Source organism: Poecilia reticulata, linkage group LG16 (genome assembly GCF_000633615.1).
Source record: "Poecilia reticulata strain Guanapo linkage group LG16, Guppy_female_1.0+MT, whole genome shotgun sequence".
In the NCBI taxonomy this organism is placed as follows: domain Eukaryota; kingdom Metazoa; phylum Chordata; class Actinopteri; order Cyprinodontiformes; family Poeciliidae; genus Poecilia; species Poecilia reticulata.
Window position 1 is genome coordinate 28,537,829 of NC_024346.1, and position 23,652 is coordinate 28,561,480.

Sequence of the window (23,652 nt, forward strand, 5' to 3'; positions counted from 1 at the left end):
AGGATTTGATGCTATAAGAATAGTCCATGTGTCAGTTTAGCAGATTTAGGATGAACATGATTGTGATTTGAAAAGCAGAATTCTGACAAGACTGATTTTTTAAAAATCTGTTTGTACCGTTGTGCTTTTAGGAGAGCTGGACGCCTTTCTCAAAGATGGCGAGCGTCGGATCCACAGCCGGCAGCAGCTTCCTGTGGGGACAACATGGGGACCGTTTGAAGGAAAGATTGAGATGAGCACTGACACCACTGCACTGGTATGTCCTGAAACTATATATGTAACACAAGAAAGAAAATTATGAAAGAAACGGGGGCTTCACATCAAAATGGAGTAAAATTGTCATTTTAGAAGAGAATCGGCTTCAATTAATCGAGCAGGAGTTGATTTGTTTTAAAGCGTAATCACTCATGAACTAAACTTTGTCATGGCTTTGAAACTATTTGGTAAAGTGTAGAAGGAATAGCAGTTTTAGCAGAGTATGAGTGTAGATGTGTGATTTACAATTTTTCAGATAGAAAAGCAAGCAGATTGTGCAGAGTTCACCACATCCTGCCTAAAAACTTTGGAGTCATTTCATTGAAAACACACTGCAGCAGGGGAACATTTCAGTAACTTTATTTTCTGCCAACAAATGGAACCTCACTGAAAAGAGCTGTCAAAGAGTCATATCATAACAGAGAGTAAACAGGCTAACATTAGCCTAGCCCTCGACAGTTGACAATGCAAACATTGTCTACTGCAGTGCTGTTTGAGTTTATTAAAGGGGCAGTTTTATGTAAAATAAATTAGATTCTTTCATGCATGTTTGAGAAATCCTCCCATGGCAACCACTGAGCTGTGCAAAACCCCTTGGGTCAACATAGCTCCACCTTAAGGTACAATTCCTCCTCTTAGCTGCAGTTTCTAAGCTTGAGCTTCCATCTCACAAGGTGCAATGGAAGCTTCATCTGACTCCCCCACTCAGCTCCTTCAGACGAGCCAGCAGCAATTAGCAAACACCTGGTGAAACTGTTCATCAGCTGAGCTCATTATGCAAGAAACGCTGGTTAAAAGGGTTAAAAGAGGACTGATGTTGTGATGACTTCCTCAAGGGGAGTTCCAGAAAGAGCAGGACTTTTTAAAGAGACAGAGGCCAAATTTCAAGGCATTAAGTTGCAAAGTCCAATGTCTTTATAGTCATATTTCATATACAAGGCATTTTTATAACAACTGAAGTTACTTAGTTACTTGACTGTGCTATGAAATGGCACAATAAACCTGGAAAATACAGAATATTGTCTCTTTAAGCACTGTTGCTAGACATGTGAAGTCAGAAACATCTTTGGACAAAGTTATACATGCTGTTGAGGGTTAGTGGCAGATCATAGAATTTTTCACAGTGACATAATCACCTTTGTTGAGGCAGCATATTGAGGCTAACCTGCAAAACCACTAGCAGGGTAACATTATTTGCATCTGGAGTTAGTCCCTGAACTTCACAGTTTCCAAGCATTTTAAGTGGCACGTGATTTTACAAAGCATCAGATGTGACTCTGTTAGCAAATGGATATTTCTACATGACTTGGTTTGGTATCCCTAATCCTTTTACATTCCATTAAAGTAAAATGTTATACATATTTTTAGCAACTTTTAACCGCCTGGATGATAAATGATCACAAGCACACATCCAAAGAGCAAATTCTTACCATCAACCATGACATTCTGACCTACAGAGTTGACTCCTTTTGGATCAAACATAAGGTTTTGAATTTGTTTTTACGACTGAATTTGCACATTTCACGTCAAAACATTTTAATTGGTCGATTTAAAGCCCGAGCCATGCTTCAGCTGAATGAAGTAACTATTCATTATTTTCTAACAGTCTCCTGCACACAGAAGCTTCATATCTCTCGTTTCAAAGATCCCAGCTGAGGCTGGCGCTGACCTGCTGCTCTGCTGGAGTGACGAGCTCTTCATGGGGGTTTGATCCTTCATTCTACATTTGGATTAATTAAGAAATTCCCATTAAAGTCATCAGCAAGCCTCGCAATTCATCGTGTTAAAACACATAAGGAAAAGTCCACCCGGGTTTCAGACTCAGAGGCCCTTCCTTTCATTTTTTTTTTCTTCCCAAGATTCCTTGAATGCAGAACTTTTATTAAATCATTTTCGGAGTTTTCGCTGTTTTTAAGCTCCCCTCGTGGTTTTGAAGTCATCAGTGGCTTTAAATAACTCTGGTCGTATTATAGCCATGAAATGTGGCTTCTCTCAGAGTAAAGCCTGTTATCCTTGAGTGGAAAAGCGATTTGACAGAGCAGTACCTCAAGTTGCCTTCCCAACTGATACACTCCATCTACGGTCTTCAAGTATTCACACCCCTTCAACTTTTTCATATTTTGTCACGTTACAGCCATAAAATTCACTGGTTTTCTTTGGGATTATGAGTGATAGACCAAAACACAACAGAATGATTTTGAAGAGGAAGGAAAATAACATACAGTTCCAAATTTTAAGTGTTGCTTTCAATTTTGTATTATTTCTGTAAGCCATTTCAGGGTTTCCCCCAGAAAATTTGCTAAGTCTGGTGCTAGGGGTGCTGTGGGCTGTTAAAAAATGTTGAAGGTTGACAGAAAACTTGAAATTATATCCAATAATTATATCCAATAATTTTGTTATTGGAAGATTTTATCGACAATAAATAAGCAACAGCAATAGAGTTTAAGATAAAGGCAAAACCAAAATATTTTAATGAAAATATAATTTTTGTTTTTGTTGAACTTCAGTTTAGTAAGTTAAGCCTGGAAGCCCACCAGACTCAATAATACACTGGGGGAAAGTTAATATTCATACATACTTTACTGATGCTGTGGGGTTTATCTACATGACATGATGCTTCCGTTGCGTTGTCACTGGTAGTGCCAAAAATATGAACTACTTGTTGCTGTGACTTCAATTCATTTAGCTTGTGTTTTTTTGTTTTTTGTTTTTATCTCCTGGGACTTTGTAGTGGAACATCTTCAAATCCAGACCATTAATAGCCTAAATTAAATAGTCCTGGGTAAAATTCCCTCTTTTATTTATGTACCTTGACCCAGACTCTATGCAACGTGGCTTTAGATGCTAGAAAAACTATTAATTTCATCTCTGGGTTAGGCTTTGTAGGCTGCACAGTGGCGCAGTTGGTAGAGCTGTTGCCTTGCAGCAAGAAGGTTCCGGGTTCGATTCCCGGCCTGGGGTCTTTCTGCATGGAGTTTGCATGTTCTCCCTGTGCGTGCGTGGGTTTTCTCCGGGTACTCCGGTTTCCTCCCACAGTCCAAAAACATGACTGTCAGGTTAATTGGCCTTTCCAAATTGCCCCTAGGTGTGAGTGTGTGTGTGCATGGTTGTGTGTCCTGTGTGTCTCTGTGTTGCCCTGTGACAGACTGGCGACCTGTCCAGGGTGTACCCCGCCTCTCGCCCGAAACGTTGGCTGGAGATGGGCACCAGCACCCCTCCCGACCCCACTGAGGGAAAAAGGGTGCAAGAAAATGGATGGATGGATGGATGGTTAGGCTTTGTAATGTTGGCTAAATGTTTGCAGTTACATTTTCTGGCTTATATTTTTCCTCATGTCACACTCACCCCCCTCATCCCCCAAAGAGCTGTGGCATTTTCAGCAATAAAAGAAGGCATACTTCAGTTTTAGATTCTTTTTTCTTTTTTGAAAAAAAAAAAACATTAAAATGTTTCTATTTAACTCAATTATGTAGTACTTTTTTGTTGGTTTATCACAACCACAGCAACAACAAAAAACAACTGTAAATCACTATCAAACGTTATCTACATAAAGCCCCCAGCAAAGTGCCCAAACCAACCTTCAGCTGTCTGGTAGCCCCTCAGACTCACCACACTGGTGTTTTTCACCTTCCTGAGTTTCAGTTTTTAAATATTTTTCAAAGATACAAACAAACTCATCTCCCCACCTGCAGAACGCCACGCATGCAAACGATTATCGCTCTTGGCGGAGAGCTTGTACATTTGAAACTAACTGCCCTCTGGAGAATTCATCACTGTTTCCCACATCCTCCCCAACTTTTCTTTTTCCTCTTTTTGTTTTTTTTTTTTTTTTAATGGAGTGAGCAGGTGCTGGTCATCACCTGTAATAGGCTGTGGAGGGGTTACAGAATATGCCTAACCTCCCTCGCAATTAAAAAGCCAAGAAAGAGACTCTGCCTTTGAGGATCTCCTGCGTGTCTGTTCTCGCGGGGCTCTTTTCAATGCTTTGCTGCTCGCCCTCCTCCACTCATAAGTTTCATCTCTCAAACAGGGTAGAGGCTGTTAGCAGCTTCTCACCATCTCTTATTAAAGGCTAGGTCAGCACGGCTGGTGTCTTTTGTATAAGCGACCTTCCTTTTTCGGGTTCATTGTAACTTTTTACTTTGTTTCTTGAGCTTCTGCATGTGTCAGAAACTTTACAAGGGATTCCTTGTATTTACAGTAGGATAGTTTTGGTATTTTGCAAAGTTGTTTTCTCGGCATACTTTCAGGAACATCTTTTTAATATATTGCAGCGTTTATCATCTCAGTTATTTCAGTGGGAGGCGAGGAAGGCGTTCGAACCCTGGAGATGGGAAGAAACCTGGACGCTGCACGTGGAGGATGGAAAAGTTGAGCTAATGAATGCGACTGTAAGGAGGAAGAGGAGGAGGAGGGGATGGAGAAAGCCTGGCTAAATTTGATGCATGTGAGGGCGACCGGCGCTGCGGAGTGGGGTCAGGAGGTGACAGAAAGCGGTTTGAGCTAGAAATAAGGCCTCATTGCTTCACGGGCCTTTACCTCACCAAGGAGGCACGCTCAGTCATTCTTATGAAGTGTGACCTCCGCTCACTATTAAATCTCCTTTTTACTCGCTTAGATTTTTTTTTTTTTTTTTTTGAAACCCGTAAAGGTGAATGAATTACCCATAGGCAGTCAGGTAGGTGGCAGGAGCGACACCTCAAAACGCACTACACGCCGGTGAGATATTGATATGCCCTCTCTCTGGAATCAAACATATTTTATTCTCCTGTGCAAGAGACACGCCGTTTAAGGCGGGACTTTTTAGAGGTCGAGGTATTTTCGTGAGCTGCTATGCGAGGCGCAGAGGGCCACTCCCCGACGTGACCGGCGTTATGATAGATTTAGGTTTTTTATTAGTTTAGTTGTATTTTGCTGTGATTTTTTTGTCCAATTCAGTTAGTTATGATTAGTTTTTAGAGTGTGTTTGCCAGTTTTTATATGTTTTTATTAATAGTTTTAGTTTTTTCATACTTTTATGTGCAGAATTTTTTAAAAAAAAGGTCAAAGTATTGTATTGTGATTCTTTGTACACAGTTTGAGTAATGAATACTCAACAGAATATACAATTTTCAAACAACATAATAAATTATTGTTGAACAATAATTGACTCTGGAGTTTTATCCCAACTTTTGCCGCCGTCATTTTGCAGACTAGCGTTGGCGCCACCAGGAGGAGAATGAAGTGCCGTAATTTGTTGACATCAGTTCAACAGGCTAACAAATAGATTCATACACACAAATATTAAGGATATTTTATTTATGGGATTCAGTATGTTTTAGCCAGTTTCATAAATCCACAACATAGTTCCAGTTAGTTCTAGTTTTTTAGCATTAATTATAGTTTTTTTTTGTTATTTCAGTTGGAGAAAATATTTTCTTAAATTGAGTTCATTTCATTTTAGCGGGGGAGTGACACTGAAGGACACGCTAAAGCGAGATAACTTGTTAAAGTGGCTAACGGTAAATAATAAAATTACTGTGAATTTCAGCAGCGTTTGCAGTAAAGCGCACAGCAGAGGAGGCATTCAGGAGGAGAATGTGCTGGGTTAGTGCTGGCGTCTGGGGAGCTGTGTGCTGCGAAGGTGTTTCAGATCCCAGRGGGRRGGKGKGSAKGTKGGCGTCCGCTGTGGGCCCGTTGGGGGTTTGGCTCCAGGTGGACGACGGGCATCGGTGGCAGAGCGGAGTGATGGATGATGCTAAGAAAGGGGGGGAGCGAGTGGAGCGTTTCATACGGTTGTCCAGGCCGGCCTTGAAAGAGAGGTGTGAAGCTTGGAGGAAAAAAAAAGTGAAAAGAGATAGAGAGCGCCGGAGACAGAAAAAGCAAAGAAAAAAAACAGAAGGGAAAGAGCATGACAGGAAATCTGGGCATCTGCAGGACAGAGATAGGGTCACATCTCGACCGTTTATCAAAGAGGAAAGCAGATTTCACAGCTGATGGGTTGCCGTGGCAGGTCTGCAGACCCCAGGGGGCTCGGCTTGGCGTGAGGGAGCGGGGCTGGAGTTATTGCTGCTGCAGACCTGTTAACACAAACACATCACACTGTCAGCGCATGCCTGGCTTCTTCTGCGCAGCTCTTCATCAATTCTTGTATAACTTGAGGACTGAAGGCAAACATACATCTGGTTTATGTTTGTTTTGAGGAAGAAATGCACAATAGAGCTGCACCCATCCGTTATTTTGGGGTCAATTTAAACTGATTATTTGTAAAGCTCTGCAGATATGGATTTTTGATTCATATATGGACTTGTATAGATACTAAAAATATTTTCTATCTTTTCTGGACAAAAACTGAACATCAAAATGAAGACGCTCAGTTAATCCATGTGTTTGCTAATTGCTGCTGGCTAGTTTGAAGGAGCTGAGTGACGGCGTCATGGAGGAGTAAAAGTTCGAAAGCTTGTTAACCGGAGCTCAAAGGCGGAGCTAGGTCCACCCAGACGTTTTTACATAGCTGAATGGTTGCCATGGAGATTAAAGGATTTCTCAAACATGCACGAAAGAATCAAATTAACACGCCAGTTACGTTTTTGTTGAGGGAATAACATAATAACATGAGGTAATGCTCAAAAAAGTTGATTTTACATAATACTGCCCCAATGGGGAAATATATTTGGAGGGTTAGCTTAGCTCAATTTAGCTTAGCCTAAACTAAGATAAGAGCAGATGAAGTATAAATCAAAGATGGAGTCATTAGCTTGAGTTGGAATGCTTTCGGTAGTCAAGAAGGTTTGAGTACAAACAGGTAGCAGACAAAAATAAAACACACATAAGAGTGTAATGCTGCTCTTGTTAGCTGCTCTCCCTGCTCCGTTCCTCTTCCTCCTCCTCCGCTCGCTCCTCTCCGCCTGACTGATGGAGCTGCCAGTGCGCCGTCTCATCCCTCACTTCACTCACTGATCAATCAGACCATTAGACTCCAATTACAAGCCGAGCCCCGGCGCAGGTGAGCGACGAGCACATTCAGTCAGGGCCGCCGCCGCCGCTGACGACAGAGCCCCTCTCCGCCCCGGCTCCGGCGCGCTCTCTCCAAATTAACACAAATTAATAGTGACACGCCGACATAAATGTCTGCAATCGGCGGGGGCCAAATTAGCAGTCTGGGTCGAAGCTATTGAGTAGCAGGTGTCTTTAAAAGCGGTAATTACCTACAGCGGACGGAACCGGGAGGAGGAAGGGCCCGGCCCCATGGTTTGCCTGGAGTAACAGGCCTGGCCCCGGCGAGCCTGGCCCCCATTGTAGGTGTTAATAATTGATTGGGAGGCAAGCTATTAATGAGTAGCAGATTTAGAGCAGTGTTGTAAATGTGTGTTGATGAGGGTGTTGCTGCCTCTCATACAATGCCTTACCAACGCTAATTACCGGGGGGCTTAGTCAAGGTGCAACTGTAATGAGTCTGGATTCAATAGCAATCTGGTTGTTATGTGTTTTGAGGGCCTTTTAGTACAAATTACACAGTAATTGAAATGCATAAAGCTTGCTTAATTCCAGATAGGATCTATCAGGGTGTTGTGTTTTTTTTTCCTATCTTGTCTTCTGTCTTAATATTATTAAATTAGCTTGGCTTGCTGTTATGACAGATTTAATCGTACAAGAGCCTTGAAGAAAAGGGCAATAATCTGAAAACGAGCGGGTTAAATGGATGTAACAAAGATAATGAAGGCGTTGGGATAACGTAATCTAATTTACTCTATTTTAAACAGAAAAGCAGCGTTTATTTCTTATCTTGCAAAACGATACAACACATTGTAACTGTGCCATGTATTTATTGTTGTTATGATCTTAATCCAGAGATTTAAGCATAAATATAGGACAGCCACTAAATCTAATAGTTTTTAATGTGTTGTTGGTGAGAATTAGGTATGGATAAAAAAATCTGGTACCAAGGTACAGCATGGATTCCATTAGTTATGGGTTCAAAGGTACTAAAGTGCTATTATTTTAGGGGTCCACTGATAAATCTGCTTCAATTTCCTTAATTTTGGGACATCGGCCTATACCGGCATGTCAACATGATCTTATCCACTGATCATCTCCACTTTGATGCTATGTTTATTGACTTTTCTGTCTAAAATCAGCAGGTCAGGCTTATTAAAGATCGTGATCGGACAGAAAACTTCAATCATTACACCCCTACCGTCTTACACTCCCAACAATGACTTCCAGAGTGACCGACCAAAGTGTTTTTCTTTCTTGATGGAGCACAGATGAACATAGTGAGGCCCCTCCCACAGACGCTGCTACAGGCTGCCACACAGCTGGCTTAAAGAAGGTCCCAACACATTTTCCCTTTCCTTTTAGACACTAAAATCTGGCAGTTTGGAAATATTTCTAATAAACAAAATGAGCTCTACCAATCACTCTTATTAAGGTAAAGCAATTCAAATAAATACTCTTGGGAAGTTGCACATCTGTTACTTTGCTGACTGCATTCCAGCTACCTGAGCATGTTGTTGACTAATTACACAGAAACACTAGTGCATCAGATAGAAATTTATTTTTTTAATAGACATTGTTATTTCTATTAATCTTTACTAAATGTTTTCTAGATGTTACTCAAATGTATGCAAGTTAAAATACATACTACACATAATTCTTTTGATATTAAAATATATTTTGCACTATATTAACTTAGCTGTAGTTGAGATTGTTTTTTTTTTGTTAGTTTATGAAATTATACCAGCCTTCTTTACGTCAACAATATGTAGAAACAGGTGGGGGTGGGGTAACGCTGTGTTGTTTGATTCTCCAAGCAGAGAAAACACTAGTCAGTAGCTGTGTCTCCATTGACCATAGAATTGCACATTTTGACATTTTGTAAATTAATTTACTTCATGGAAACACGGCAACTTCAAAATAACTCTTGATTTTTGTTGAAAAAAAACGTTTTGGTGCTATGATGAAGTGTTTTTTTGTTGTATTAAAATTGGTTTATTTCACAAAACTCCAATGGAAACATTTTTTTTATGTCACACAAGTCGCATGATCAGCAAATCAAATGTTTCCACTGGCACAAACCATGAAGAAGCAGCAAGAGGAAGTAGTCAGAGGATGATGACGCCGCATGTTTTTTACTTATAAGTCTGTTCACTTATTGTGAACAAACTTCTTTACATGTGATTTTAATAGCTTTTTTATATTTAATGGAAACACCACAGTTATGATACTGTGCTTTCAAGTTTAGTGAATATAGACAAAGTTTTGTTCACATTTGTAAAGAAAAGGCAGCTGCTTGCTGGTATATTTCTAAAATGAATTAAAAGGATTTTTTTTTTTTTACAGTTTGACACCATGTTTTGTTGGAACGTTTGGTTTTGGCCCACACCTCCCATATAGCTGCAACATCAATTAACCCTTCACAGATTTTGACACCAGTATTGAAGATTCACACATCATATCACAAGTAAAATTTTGTAGGGTGAATTTTAACGTCATCTCAAAACATTTGTTGAAATATTCATTTAAAATAGGAATTTGCTTCATCTAAAGAAAAACAAGCCGTCATTTTCTGTTGAAATCTGCCCAGAGTTCAGTCTCACACTGAGGATCAGGTATTCTGCTGCAATGTGAACCAGAACCAGGTGCAGCTGGTAAATTTTCTGCATACACATATACACACACACGCGCGCGCCGTGTTTTCACATCTTTACACGTGTTTTCGGTCTCAGACGCTCATGAAAGCGGTGGCGAGTGGGAGGGAAGGAGCGGCGTCTGATGCTCTTGGCTGCGAACAGAGAGCTTCGGCTCTTAGACTACAGAAGAGCAAAAATGTCAAGATACTGTCCCGATTTTCACCTGGGACAGAGAGAGAGCGGCGCGCGCTGTCAAACCGACGGAGGTTTGATTATTGTGTAATTTTGTACAAGTCTACGAATACGGGCCCAAAAAACGCTTCGGAAATTATTCAGCCCCATCACTCACGCTATTTATCTCAGCCCCCTTGTGCCCACCCTCTCCCTCCGATGTTTATTGTTAGCTACCCCTAAACTTTAACAAGTGGTGGCAGATTTTTCTGTTTCAGAAATTATATTTTTCTTCTTGTCATTGCTTCATTAATCAAGAGGAGGCATTCTGAAAAATGTTTTGTTTTGGAGGCTGCAATCTATTTTGTGTATGTGTGCGTGTATATATGTGTGTGTGTGTGTGTGTTGTAGTTAATCTGCGCCCGTGGCAGGTTTCCCCTCCGAAACGCAGCGCTAAGCAGCGGTATCGCAGGCCTATTGTTGTAGCCTCTGTCATAGCAAGGAGAGCCTGATGCAGGCCTGGGCTCGCCTGATAAGGAAAAGAGGATTCAACATGGCTGGAAAGGAGAATCAGTGGGACTTGAGAGTGGAGTACGGATGGGGCAGATGTGCTCTCACACACACACACGCACACACACACACACACACACACACACACACGCAGTACATACAGAGACAGACAAACATACAGAAAGATTGCACTCACACACACACACACACACACACACACAAATCATAAACCATCATCACACTGGCACATGCCCAGGCAATTATTTACAGTAACATCCAATTACATATGCAAGAAGGCACCCCAGGATAGGACCTCTCTGTAGCATAGCTGCTAAATCATGCACAAACACATACACATAAATTCATCAAATATGCAAAAAAAATACAAACAAACATGCAAATAAACTTAAAATAATAATTAAAAAAAAAAAGGCTGAGGTATACGCATTTCCTTTATATTTGCATTTAAACGTGGCCTTTTCTTTTGCATATGAAAGTCACACCATCTTGGATATGGTTGGAAAACGCTCGACATTATCACAACTAACAGGATTTAAATTTTCTGTGTTGGACACACAAATAATTTTGGCAAGCCAAACACGGCTCCGTCTAATGAAATAATGGGCCCAAATTTTAGGCGGCGAACCAATTTGTGATTGCATGCATCAATTATTTCTTGGGCTTAAACCAATATCAGAGCCGGGGTCTCTTCAGATGGGTAAAATGGTAATTATCTGGCCCGCGTTCCCGCACTCAGTGGTGTCCCCGAGATTTTTATCGATTGGGCTGTCGATGGCTTTTGTGACTCCATGTGGAAAAAGGAGGGGAATATCAAAACGTGTTCTACAGAAGCAGACTTTATGTTTTGGGGTTTAGAACACATAATATTGCTACTAGTGTGCGAGTCAGATGTAAAAGGGAGAAAAAAACGTTGCCGTTTTTGAAATTTTTTTTCCCAGCCCCACACCTTTAAAGTTTCTGTGTTCATAGCTGGAAGTCACGGCCGCCCACTGCTCGGCACATTAGCCGTGAAACAGTCAGCCAGCCAACCTGTTCCGGCTGCAGCTGAGCCTCACTGTTCGACAGATAAAACATGGTTGACTTGATCTACAAGTGAACCTGACATTTTGCTGTCCTTACATCACAACACAACTACCCAAACTGATATGGCAGGTGCCCTGATAAGCAGAACAGGACCCACTGATTTGCTTTGTGCTCACTGTACAGTAATGGCTGCATGGTTTCCTGAAGAAGCCCAGCATGCAGTGACTTTATCACGTTACAAACACAAAGGAGGCGATCATTTGTCTTTTCACTTGATAGTTTGTCGCTTTTTTTAGATATAAATCCGATGTTAGCAAGTTGATAACATTGTATTTAGCACATAAATGATGGGTAAAGTATACTGTGGCTGTAGTAGGAATTATTAGACTGCTAATGTAAGTCTCATTGAGCTCCCACAGTTGTACCAATCATAACGTGGTTAGCAGAAATTCAATAATTCACAGAAGTATAACTCACTAATATCTCTAATATAACTAAGATGTTCGGATAATGCTGGCAGTGATGATATGATTTGCCTTCTGCTATAAATGTTCACAATAAATAAATTTTTTTCAGTTATTCAAACATCCAATAATTAACGTGGTAATTTTTTCCTGATGTAAAAGTCATAAAACTGCAAGTTATGATGGTTTGGTTAAATGTCCTTACTGAAATATGTCTTAGTCTACTTTATTACTAATAAGACAATATTTCCCTTGGAAGGGTTCAAACTCATGCTGCACACTAGATGTTATAATGCTAGTTATTCATAGTCATTTGTGATTTAAGATACTAAAACTTTGGCATTTTGTAGCCTAGTATATGCAATCCTATTTGATAAATTAAAATATTGTCAAAGTAAATTTTTTTAATACTTCAATTCACAGGAGACACATTATACAGATTAATCACATATGTAAGGATGTTGTCACACCTTTATTTCTGTTAATGTGATGATTTCCTGCTTACAGCTATTGAAAACATGACACTTATGATTAGGATGTTACATCAGACAAATAAAAAAATAATAATTATACAGAAAATGTGGGCTTAATGAAGAGTATATCTAAGATCTGATTCAAGGTTGTTGCATTACAAAAACTGCTCTTAATCTGAAAAATGACCCTCATCAGAACGCATATTCTCATTTACTGAATATAGATGTATTTATGCTCTATCCCCTAATAAAGTGTTTTAGGTACAAAACATGCTGCCTTCTTCCACTTCCACCCTGTTTATGTTCTATGTTGCACAGAATCTGGATCTTTCTGCTTATTTTACAGCTACGTATGTGTTGGGGGGGACAACATTTTTTAAAATTTTTTAGGATTAAATCACTTGGTGCAGCACTAGACATGACCCTGTAGGAGATTGAATTCCTTGGATAAAAATATCATGATAATCATGTGAAATTGCAGGGAAAAAAATACAGAATTTGATGTAATTACTTTAAGTAGAAAAGTTACAACTATGTAAAACATTGCAAAAAATCATGCATGTTAAAAATGTTACTTTAATAAGAAAGGTAGGTGCTTCTGTGGTTCCCACATCATTACTGAACTGAAATATTCCCAAACAGCTAAATTTGTGCCTCTTGCAAGTCAAGGAAAAGGTGTAGCTAGCGCCCTATTTTAAGCCTGCTGGATATTAGCGTGTAGCAGCAGGTAGGGGAGGGGCAGTGTGGTTCTACTCAAATCTTCAAAAAACCCTGAAAAAATCTCCAATCACTTTAAAAAGTACAAGTGTTATTTTCTATGAATTCGCTAGTGAACTCAGACAGAGACTAGATCTTTCCGTCTTGATGGTTTTCAGTCCATCAGGGTTAAGTAAGAGCTCAAGTTCAGGGATTTACTGTCTAAACTAAGCTTCTTGAAGTTTAAACCACTCAACATCAGCTCGATATAAACATGAGCGGTCAAGAACAAGAGATCTGTTTGGGTTGGCATTAGACTCGTATTTATTGCAGGAGTTTTATGAAGTCAGATTTGGTTGAGATACTTCTTTAACTGTGATCTGCTGAGCTTTAACGCAGCCAACGAGTAAGCAAAGCTCTGTGTCAGTCTTTACAGAATGCCTTTAAGACCACAATAGTGAAGTCGAGAAGTCCTCGGCTTCACGCATATCGCCTTGTTTTACAACCACGCAATATGTCTTCCCAAATGAACGATCATCCACCACTTCAGTACACAACAGACCCTCCAGTGCAGCAAAGGTGCAAGAGGAAGGAATAAGAGGGAAGGAGCTAAAAGAAAGGAAAAGAGAAACAAAGTTGAGTGGTGCCAGCTGCTTTGCCATCTGTCACTGTCATGGCTGTAATTCGGGATACTATGTTGAAACAAGTTTCTTGAGAAAAGCTGGACATAATTCTCCTTGTTTTCATTTGCAAGTCCCTGATGGCCGCCTGGTGTGTGCCAGTGCAAAAGTGAACTCTGGAAAAAAATGTTTAAAGGAAGACAAGGACGGCAGACCTTGAAAAAAACAATCTTCTAATTTAGTTGTTTGTGGGAAACGGATCGCAGTAAGGCACTTAGTGTTTTTTTTTTTTCTTTACATCCAGCCGCTCTCTGCAGGTCACTATTAGAAATTAAAGAGGTTTACTCGACCCTCTCCTTCTGGTCACACTGGCCAAGAGGAAAGTGGAAAATAGCAGAGGCTTAGCTTCCTCTTCCAAAAAGGATGGGCACCCTACAGGGATGCAAACCCCTGCTGGTAGACCTTGATAAGTCCTCCCTGTCCCCTAACCTTGCCTTAACGCCTTTGATTTTTCCAGCCTTGTTGGCTCGGGGTCAACCAAAGACAAAGGCCCTGTCCAAATGTCTCTAGACGGATGAACAACCAAGCAGAAGAAATCCAGTCTTCTGACAAAAAAAAAAGAGGAGGTCCGTGACGGAGATAAGAAATCTGATTGTTCCTAAAGCCAGATGAAGGTCTGGAGAGTGTCCGTTTCCTCTCCTTGGTGGTCCAACAGCGCCTCATTAGATGGATTTGTGCGAGGCTGTCGAAGGAGGAATATTATACCGTGGGTTTGTCTGCAGACTAATTGGGTAACAAAGACCGTTTCCAGCTCGAGAAACCCATCTTTTAACGGTGCGAGTGCTGAGCCTCTGATAAGAAAGTTCAAGTCTAATTCATTCGGCGAGGGCCAAGTTCACCATTTTTATCTTATTTACTTAACTCGGTGTAAATATTGCGAGGTTTTTTTATGTAGTGGATTTAATAAGACCCCATTTCTCTGAAGTGCACACAGGGATCAAACTATAGAAGGTGGCTAGGTGGTGCAGATATCAAACAGCTACTCGCTGGTTCTGTCCGTCGGTAGAACGCAGTTCCAACTTTTCACGTTTCCTCTCTTTTGTCTTAATCTCCAGTCACGTTTCAATCTGTTGCACTTTAAACCGCAGTTAACTCTGTGCCATTTTGAACTCTTTGTCACATTGAAATGTATAAACTGGGGGTGAGTCTTCTGTAATATAAAAATCACACACACTAGATGCTTTTCTAAAGCATCGTGAAATTTCTAACTCTGCAAGTGAAGAGCAGGGAGTTCAAAAGAATATTAAAATCCAATACCTAAAGGGGGCACCAAGGTTTATCTTAAGTCGGAGGCTTTATTCAAGCATCATGCCTTCTACTTTATTGTTTGTCTTTATTTACTGCCTCTGACTGATCCTAGTCTTCCATGCGTGGTTATGAGAGCAGGGATTTGTTGTGACCCCATTGACTGATTGGCTCCTGAGTTTCCATTCCTTCCTCTTTGAAGAAATCCCAAAGCCTGCGTGTTTATTCCAAGCAGGAGGAAAGAAAGAACGGGGAAAAAAAGGGGACGATCTGTCCAGAGAATACGCCACCTGCCACCTTGACCCTCAGGGGCCATGGTAATATCCATGCAGGTGAACATTACCAACTTGGGGTTCTCTATTATGTTCTCCACACGCGGCTTCCTGCCGCTCGGGAGTCAGACTTGACTCGTGCGCCGAAGATCAAACAAGTTTTTCCCAAAAGGAATTGAAATGGGAAATTTGGAGTAATTCAAATAGTGAGTAGTGAAGCGACAGGGCTGTGTTTAGTCCCCCTGACCAAAGCCAAACACACTCTACCTGTGCGCGTGCGTGTGTGTGCGTGCGTGTGTGTGCGTGCGTGTGCGTGCGTGCATGTGTGTGTGTGCTCTACCTCCGAGACACGATTAAGTCCTGTAGCACATGCATTACAAATATGGCTTTCACTTGTTTACAACTTCAAATAGTCGTCAGGACATAGGCGCTCTTAGATAGTTACAGCAATACACACGCCTTTGGTTGTAGAGTTTGCTTTCACAAAGGAAGGTGGGTATATTGAAACTGGATGCCTTAGGAAGGTGGAAATGAAATACAGTGAACATAAAAAGTTTGCACACCTCCGCTTTAGACCAGGTTTTTGCGGTGGAAAAAAGGAGGGGGGGACAACAGGTTTCCACCATTTAGTCTGACATATATTCTGTACAATTCAACGGAAAAACAAATCTGTTTGGAGGTAAATATTTTTAAAAAAGTCAAACTTTAAGCAACTTTTTTTATTCAATTTCAGGATTCAATCTTTGGAAGCATCCAGATCTGGTCACATTTTTCTGCTTTGCCTTGCTAAAGTTCTCCAAATCTATCAGATTGTGACATCACTTCCTGTCCTCATACCCCTTCAGGTGTTTTTATGTTCGATTTAGTTCAAGAATCTGGCATGGTTTCTCCAAAACTATACATTTTTGGTGTAGAGAGTTTATTTTGACAGATGCTTAGACATGTTGATTGTACTGGGTCCACTGGCAGATTATTTCACTTACAAATATTAAAGGAATTATTCATTTAAAACAAACTCCTAATTTTCCCTGAAAAATTATTTGTAAGTTAGGTTTGTCTTATTCCATAAATACTAACATATCTGCACTAAAAACTGGACCAAAAGCACTGAGTGAGATTTAGTGTTTTTGCAGTGCGTCCTCCCAGATCAGCTTCCATCTAGGTTTTTTTGTCAGTCATTGAGAAACCTTTTGTTGCTATCTTCTTATATTTTCACCAATTATTGACGACTCTCTTCACTTCCAGAATTGATATTTTTTAAAGCCTCTCTCCTGACTGATACATTTGTACAATGAGATAACGTTTACCTTTTAATAATTTCTTTGCAAATACTTTCTCTAGCTAAAGTGTGTGAAAGAACAAGTGAGAAATAAAGTCCTTCTAGGACAGCTGGACTTTGTGTCAGATTAAAGAAATTTCTCTATAATTGATGGTTGCTGTGTTCCTAAGAAGAATGTGCTGCAGCGTCGTGTTGCACACACATGCAACCAGGTTACTACATCTTCTTTTTTTGTCTTTTCCCTCCATAGCAGATGTTTTTCAGTTGAATAATGCATAATTTATCTTGTATTTGTTTTTCAAACCTGGCATTCGTAGAGTTTTTATAGTGTCTGTATAGTTATTTCTATAATTCAACTTAATAGAAAGGAAATGTAGGAGAGTGAAGAAAGAGGGGGGTTCATTACCTTTTAAATAAGCTGTTAGGGTTTAAAGTTACTTCTCCAGTTCAGTTGGCGCCTGATTCAAGACAACATAATGTTGGGTTGTGCTATTTACAATTAAGCACAGCTTCTTAATCCACAACCCAAACAGCCTGTCATCAGTCTGCTTCATTACACTACGAGAAAAAAAAACAAAAAAAAAACGACCCAACATACAGAAAATGCGCCACGCCACCCGTAGTCGCTACAAATACAAGCACTGTGTGCATTTCAATGGAGCGAAATAAGCAATAGCGAATGCAGCACATGAACTTTGATGCTTACAGTCCAGTCAGCAGGATAAAAGGTGATTTAAATGAGAAAATATTTACCGCTCATAGCGGCACCATGATAGCAGCAGCCAAATAAAGGCACATGTGATGGGTGTCCCTTTAAAGATTCCGGGAACAGCGGTGACTCTCTCTCAGTTTAATCGATTTTAAAATGAAAAGTCAATTTAACAAAGTTGAAAAGGGAAAGATGGGGCTGAGGGAAGAAAGAAAGGGAGAGAGAGATGGAGGAAGAGGGTAAGAAAGGGGGTGAGGGGGGGGCGAAAAAACACATTCTCTTGCACTCAAGCAGTAAACTAACTGCCGCACAGAGCAGGCAGAGATTTCAGCTGAATTATCTCCCACCTCACATTTGCTCTTAGGCAAGCAGTTTAAAAAGCCAAGCGATTGAGCCAGTGATCCAATTTGAAATGCAGAAATGATTAGAGCAGCTTGCCTCATTTCATATCGAAAATTCTCTGATTTATGACAGGGCACCAGCCAAGATCTATCTCTGAAGGGAATTAGTGTGCGATTCCTGCATATTTCTGTTATTTAGTCTCCCCAATAGCAGATGCTCTAGCCTTAGAGAGAGGAAGAGAGGTAGCGAGGGAGGTGTGGGGGAAGTAGGGGGGGAGAGAAAAACGGGACGAAGGCGGAGCGTAGCTATCTTTTCATTTCGGCAGATGTAACCACTGTCGTTTAAAAAAAAAAGAAAAGAGGAGGAAGTGACTCAAAGGAAGACTTGAGAAAAACGGAGGCAGGCATTTCACCACTGCAGTTAGGATGTTGTTATTTCAGAAACCTAGTTAGGATTTACACACAACTTGGATTGTGGGAGAGCACAGACTGCAGGGTTAGCCTAGCTTTTTTTCTTTTTTTTTATTCAAGGAAAAAAAAAGACCTTTGCAATTCATCCATCCTTGAGGCTAAAGAAAATATTAATACGCAGAGCGATAACAAGGGCTAGAGGAAAATCTCCCTTAATGAAATTTCCAGTTGACCACATGCAATTTGTTTCATCGCACTGAACAACTAATTGCAACGGACGTTATCAAGGTGTGAGTGTGCTGTCTGCTGTAAACTGACTGGTAGAACAGGTACAAATCCTTTATCCTGTCTCCCATGTTAGAAACAGAAAACATAGAAACTAGACATTCCTCATACATTGAGGAATGTGTGTGTAGTGATGGATGTGTGTGTTCTCGTTCATCTCTAAAACAGGACTTGAGTGTCGCAACATGGCAACAATAACATCGTTATTCGTTTTTACAGTAAAATCACAGACATGACTATCATTTATGCTAAATATTGCCGTCTTTTGACATTTTTTACAGCAGTTCATATTAATTAAATGCACTGTCATACCTAAAGTGTTATTCATTTAACAGGTAATATACAGCACTGACATTTTGTGTCAAGATTATCATGTGCAAATACATTTCAGGTTATCAGTTTAACTTCAGCAGAATGTTATTAAGAATATTGTTATTAGTTTCAGTAAGAAACGGTTTTCATCATTTCATATCAGATACTGGCAGGCATTTACACACACATATTGTCTGAAGTGCTACTTTTTCTGAGCAGAGAGGTTATTGTAAACAATTCAAATTTGGCTTGAAACATGTCATTTTAAGTTTAGAGTGGATTTTATTTGCGTAAAGCTTTTATTGTGAAGGTCTGAAGGAAGGTGGGTGTCTCAATGCAAAATCAATGTTTCTTTGCTTCTGGATTTAAGACGTTCTCAGCTAGATCTAATAACACTTTTACAAATAAACAACGGGTGCTAAATCTTGCGACTATGTCTGAGGATGTCATTCTTACTCCTCTGTAAAAACAGCATGTGTTGCAATGGATGCCGGTTTTAGTAGTTTTGTCTACACACATTATGACCAATTCTCAGTTCACTTTGGTGTTGATGTCGTTTAGCAACTTTTGGGGACTGAAGAACAGCAAATAGCTTTTTTCCTTACTGACGATGTGTCAGCACTCCTGTCAGTCCTGCTGAGTAGTGGAAAACAAGTTATACTGACAAAGTAAATCATTCTGAAGACTGTAGATATCCAGCTAGCTTACTCAGGATTAGCTGCTAGGCCACTAATGGCTGAGTTCCCGCGTCACAGGGAAAACAAATTATCTTCAAAAAGCCTTACTTGTGCAATTACAAAGTCATTTTTATGTTTAAAAGCAAGACATAAGGCTCCCACACTCGAAAACAGTCCCATGTTTTCAAGTATTTTTAGTATTAGCATTAGCATTTAGTTAGCCTCATGTAAATGGGGCTTAGTTAAATACCGATGCTAGCATTGCTCTGATCAGGCTCTTCTGGGTTGATCAGCTCTGACCTGTTAGGTCCATTTCTATTTCTTTTTTTGTTTTTCTTGTTTTTCTGTAACACGTGAAATAGACAATTTACTGCATGTTCTTGAATCGTGGCACTAGCTTTAAATCCAAAAGTTTTTTTTAAACTAAAAACGAAGTTAATGTGTCTATTGTCAGAAAACAGTTGCTGTTCTTAGTTTTGATTCATTTATTTAGTATTGGCTTACTAAGCCTTGAAAAATTGCTGAATTTGATGTTAATTCTCACCATTGTAATCTTTAAAACCAGTAACAGGGTATTATTCATTAAAAAGTCTTAAATTCATGTATCTAAAATTAAGACCTTGAAATGTCTTAAGTTGTCATTAAATAAGTTAATCACAAGTCTTACATTTTGTCACGGCAGGACTATTTAGTCTCATATTTTCCATAAAGTTTATTTTTCTCGCGGGACTTTTCTGTAAAGCAAATGTTTTAGTCGTGTGCAGACATCTTCATTATGGTCGTTGACTTGAGGCACTTGAGGTTACCGGGAACTAGTTGCTTGCTAACTAGCTAGCATTTTTTTCAATCTACTATGGGAAAGTGGGTTGGCCCACTTTTGTTGCCAACCCATACAATGTCACGTGCTTCCTGCTAAAAATCATAGCACTACTATGTAAATATATGTAACTTTCTTTGTACATATCTGTCATGATACATGTCCTAAATTTAATTCTGAATGGTCTTAAAAGGCCTTAAATGTGAGTTGGTGAAACCTGCAGAAATCCTGAGTTATTAGGTCAACCTTATGAAGAAAAAATATCTAAATAAATCTGATGAGTCTGATCAAGAGCATAGAGCCACAATACACAGAATGTGTCCTTATGGATGATGCTATGATCTTGATTTTTCCCAAAATAAATAACACATTTTAGTTCTTCGCTGTCAAATTTAATCATGTTGCCCTCCTCTCTCCGAGTCTTAGAATTTCCTATGTCAACACAGGACACATTTAAATTAATTTAAGCCGGTCTTGTTTTTTATTAGAACTGTGCTGCGTTCACACCAGGTGGGAGCCGTAAGAATTCAAGGAATGTCTTGATATATTCAGACTGAGTGGTTTTGATCTCTCAGTTGTCTAAATCCTGCAGCTGTGGGATCAAGACGGATACAGTGCCAGGTGGTGACCTTGTTGGAGGGAGCGAAAGGGGGGCAGGGGGAAGAAGGCTTGTGATGAGGAAAATAATCATTCCCGACCGAGGTCCGTATCGATTTCACCTGCCCTGACCGTGAAGCGGTTTAAGAGTAGCCGGTGGTGGTGAAATGGTCAGCCGTGATATCATTAGCTCGTTGTTTACAAGGGGAAACCGGGAGCAAGGAGGAGAAGGCTGAGTGTCACAAGCCACTTTCTTCTTCACCTCCTTCAGCTGATCAGAGGATCATGGTATCAAGGAGGGATTAGTAGCGACTTGGGATTTGTGTGATTGGTTAATTTATTGCAGTGATGGCAGGTCTTTCATCTATGGCAACATTTAATCAGCGCAGCCACAGAGGCTATTACAGGTTAGCTCCTTTCTGGAGTCAGACTGGATGTGCCATCAGCTCTATCACAATTCCCCCTGAAATTTCCAAATTATCTGGAACAGGCTTTAGCTCCTCAGTAATAAAAATTAGAACAGATTCCTGATAGAAGCTTTTTGCTCACACAGGGCCAATTATAAATAGCACAGTCCTGGCTTGGAAGAAGGAAAAGTGGAAGAAAAAAAAGAGAGAAAAAATCCAGGTCTGAGAGATGTGCACGGAAACTTATCGTTCAGCCCCGGCTCCGCTCTGATCCAAATCCATGTGGCTGAAAATTTATATTAGATGTTATCACAGAGGCACCTAAGTCTTGAAAAATCAATGAAGGTTATCTTTTATGTTGCAGCAACTTGTGGAAATATTGATTTTCATTTTACAGCGAATTTGGAGCATCAGTTTGTAATCACTTCCTAGCTGACTACACTGTTTGGGTCACTGTATCTCTTACACAGGGGGGTTAGGGGGTGGACGGTAACGGAGCTCAGTGGGAAGAAAAAAAATACAAGAGTATTGAAACCACTGGAGTGAAGGTGGAAGGTGGATAAACCAGAACAGAGTGCACAGAGAGGGAAGCTTAGAAGCTCCCGCAGCGATAACTGTTAGTTTGTTAAACTGATACTGAATGATAAGTGCAACATTTACTCTAGTATGAATTAATCACACTAAGAATGTACAATACATATTACAATTCATGTAATACAAATGTTTAATTTGTAACTGTTTTGCTTGGGTCACATACCAGTATTACGATATTAATTGAATTTAAAAGTTATCATTTCAAGACCACTTATATTATGTTCCGAGGGTTTAAAGTACTTTGTTAAATCGACTTTTCATTAAAGTAGAAACTGCAATCACCAAGTAGGAACCGGACCAGAAGAACAAGCTGCTTCCATCAGCAGCTGGGGCGGGTTTATAAAGGACAACAACCAATCAAAATGTTGTAAGCTCAAAGTTTAAACCTGCAGTTAACTTTGCTTTTGATTTTATCCAATCTGTTGTAGACTACTGTTGTATATTCACCCCGAAAGGTGGTGCCATCTAGTGGTCGGAGGTATACCCGGTTAGGTCAAATTTAGCTAACGTGTCTATTAAGCACCTACATTTATATCTACTGTGCGTAATATACTCAGACTAACAATCGGTAGTTAATGTAGGATTGTTTGACAACAAAGACACATTATGTTTTTTTCATGTAACTTAAAACAAATGGTTAGATGGATGGACCACTGACATAACTTGTTAACAAGTTTGTTATACTCCTGAAAAAGCAGAATAAGTACTTGTAAACGACAAAATGAGGCACGTGTGCCAGTCTGTGTATTAAAATAAAAAAATCAAAATGGTAGTATAATGTAAATTTGACTTTTTTCAGTTTTACATCATGTTATGACCTCATTCCGTCATCAAAAACACCCAGAATTTTGCTTTGGTTCATTTACACATGTTTGAAAAATCCTCAATCTCCCATGGCAACCAGTCAGGAATGCCTAAACGCTTGCTCATACAATGGGGCGCCTATTTACCCAAAGTTCCGCATTGGAACTGCAGTTTCCATCCAAGTTCCCGCCTCACCTCATATAGCTCCTCCAGACTAGTGGCAGCAGCAATTAGCAAATACCTGGTGGAACTGATTATCTGCAGAGCTCCTAAGAACGATTGTAAACAGAATCATGGACAAGCATTGCTTTGATGACATGGTGTTGGGGTTGTTTCGGAAATAATAGGAGGTTCTTAAAGAATCAGTGACCCAATTTCAAGGCGTCAGATAAGCCATGTTGAAAAGTCAGATTTTGTTTAAGCTATTTTTGATATATAAAGCATTTTCATAAGAACTCAAGGTATCATAGTTACTAGATTGTCCTATAAACTGGTACTATATGGCTGGAAAATACACAATAGCACCAGTTTAGTAATTATCATAACTGTAAGATTAATGTTAGGTTGTTTTCAACAGCTTCTGAACATACAAATCATTTGTATGTTAAATTGTTCACTTAGTCAGCAGATGTTAGTATATTTCCCGCCTCACAACGCTGTTTTGGACTGAAAAAACGGCCTCTACTTGCCACATCACCTAGTTTGTGTGACTCCGATCTAGACGAGGAGTTGGTTCCCACAAAGTCGGTTTGTCGTGTGCTGCCCTCGCTTTGGGGCGAATTGCAATTTTTTGGCTGTCAATCTGCGTTTTTCTTATTTTCAGCCACTTTGGCCAACTCAACCCAGTCACCCAAATGTTTCCATTTGCATTTGGAGACGCTCCGACGCCACATTGTCTTAATCCCAAATATGTTGCGTGCCTTCTTCTCTTTGTTTTGGTGGCACCTGCATGAGCGTGTGTGTGTGTGTGTGCGTGCGTGTGTGTGTGTGTGTGTGTG

At 40.1% G+C, this 23,652-nt stretch overlaps 1 protein-coding gene across 2 annotated transcripts in view; it reads left to right on the plus strand.

Moving 5' to 3' along the window:
- zfpm2a (zinc finger protein, FOG family member 2a) overlaps window positions 1–23,652 on the plus strand; it is a 164,842-nt gene that overhangs the window by 75,468 nt on the left and 65,722 nt on the right. For both annotated transcript variants that reach the window (XM_008431810.2, XM_008431811.2), the window contains exon 4: window positions 132–256. In XM_008431810.2, coding sequence (XP_008430032.1) covers window positions 132–256 — 125 coding nt within the window. The remainder of the gene's footprint in view (window positions 1–131; window positions 257–23,652) is intronic.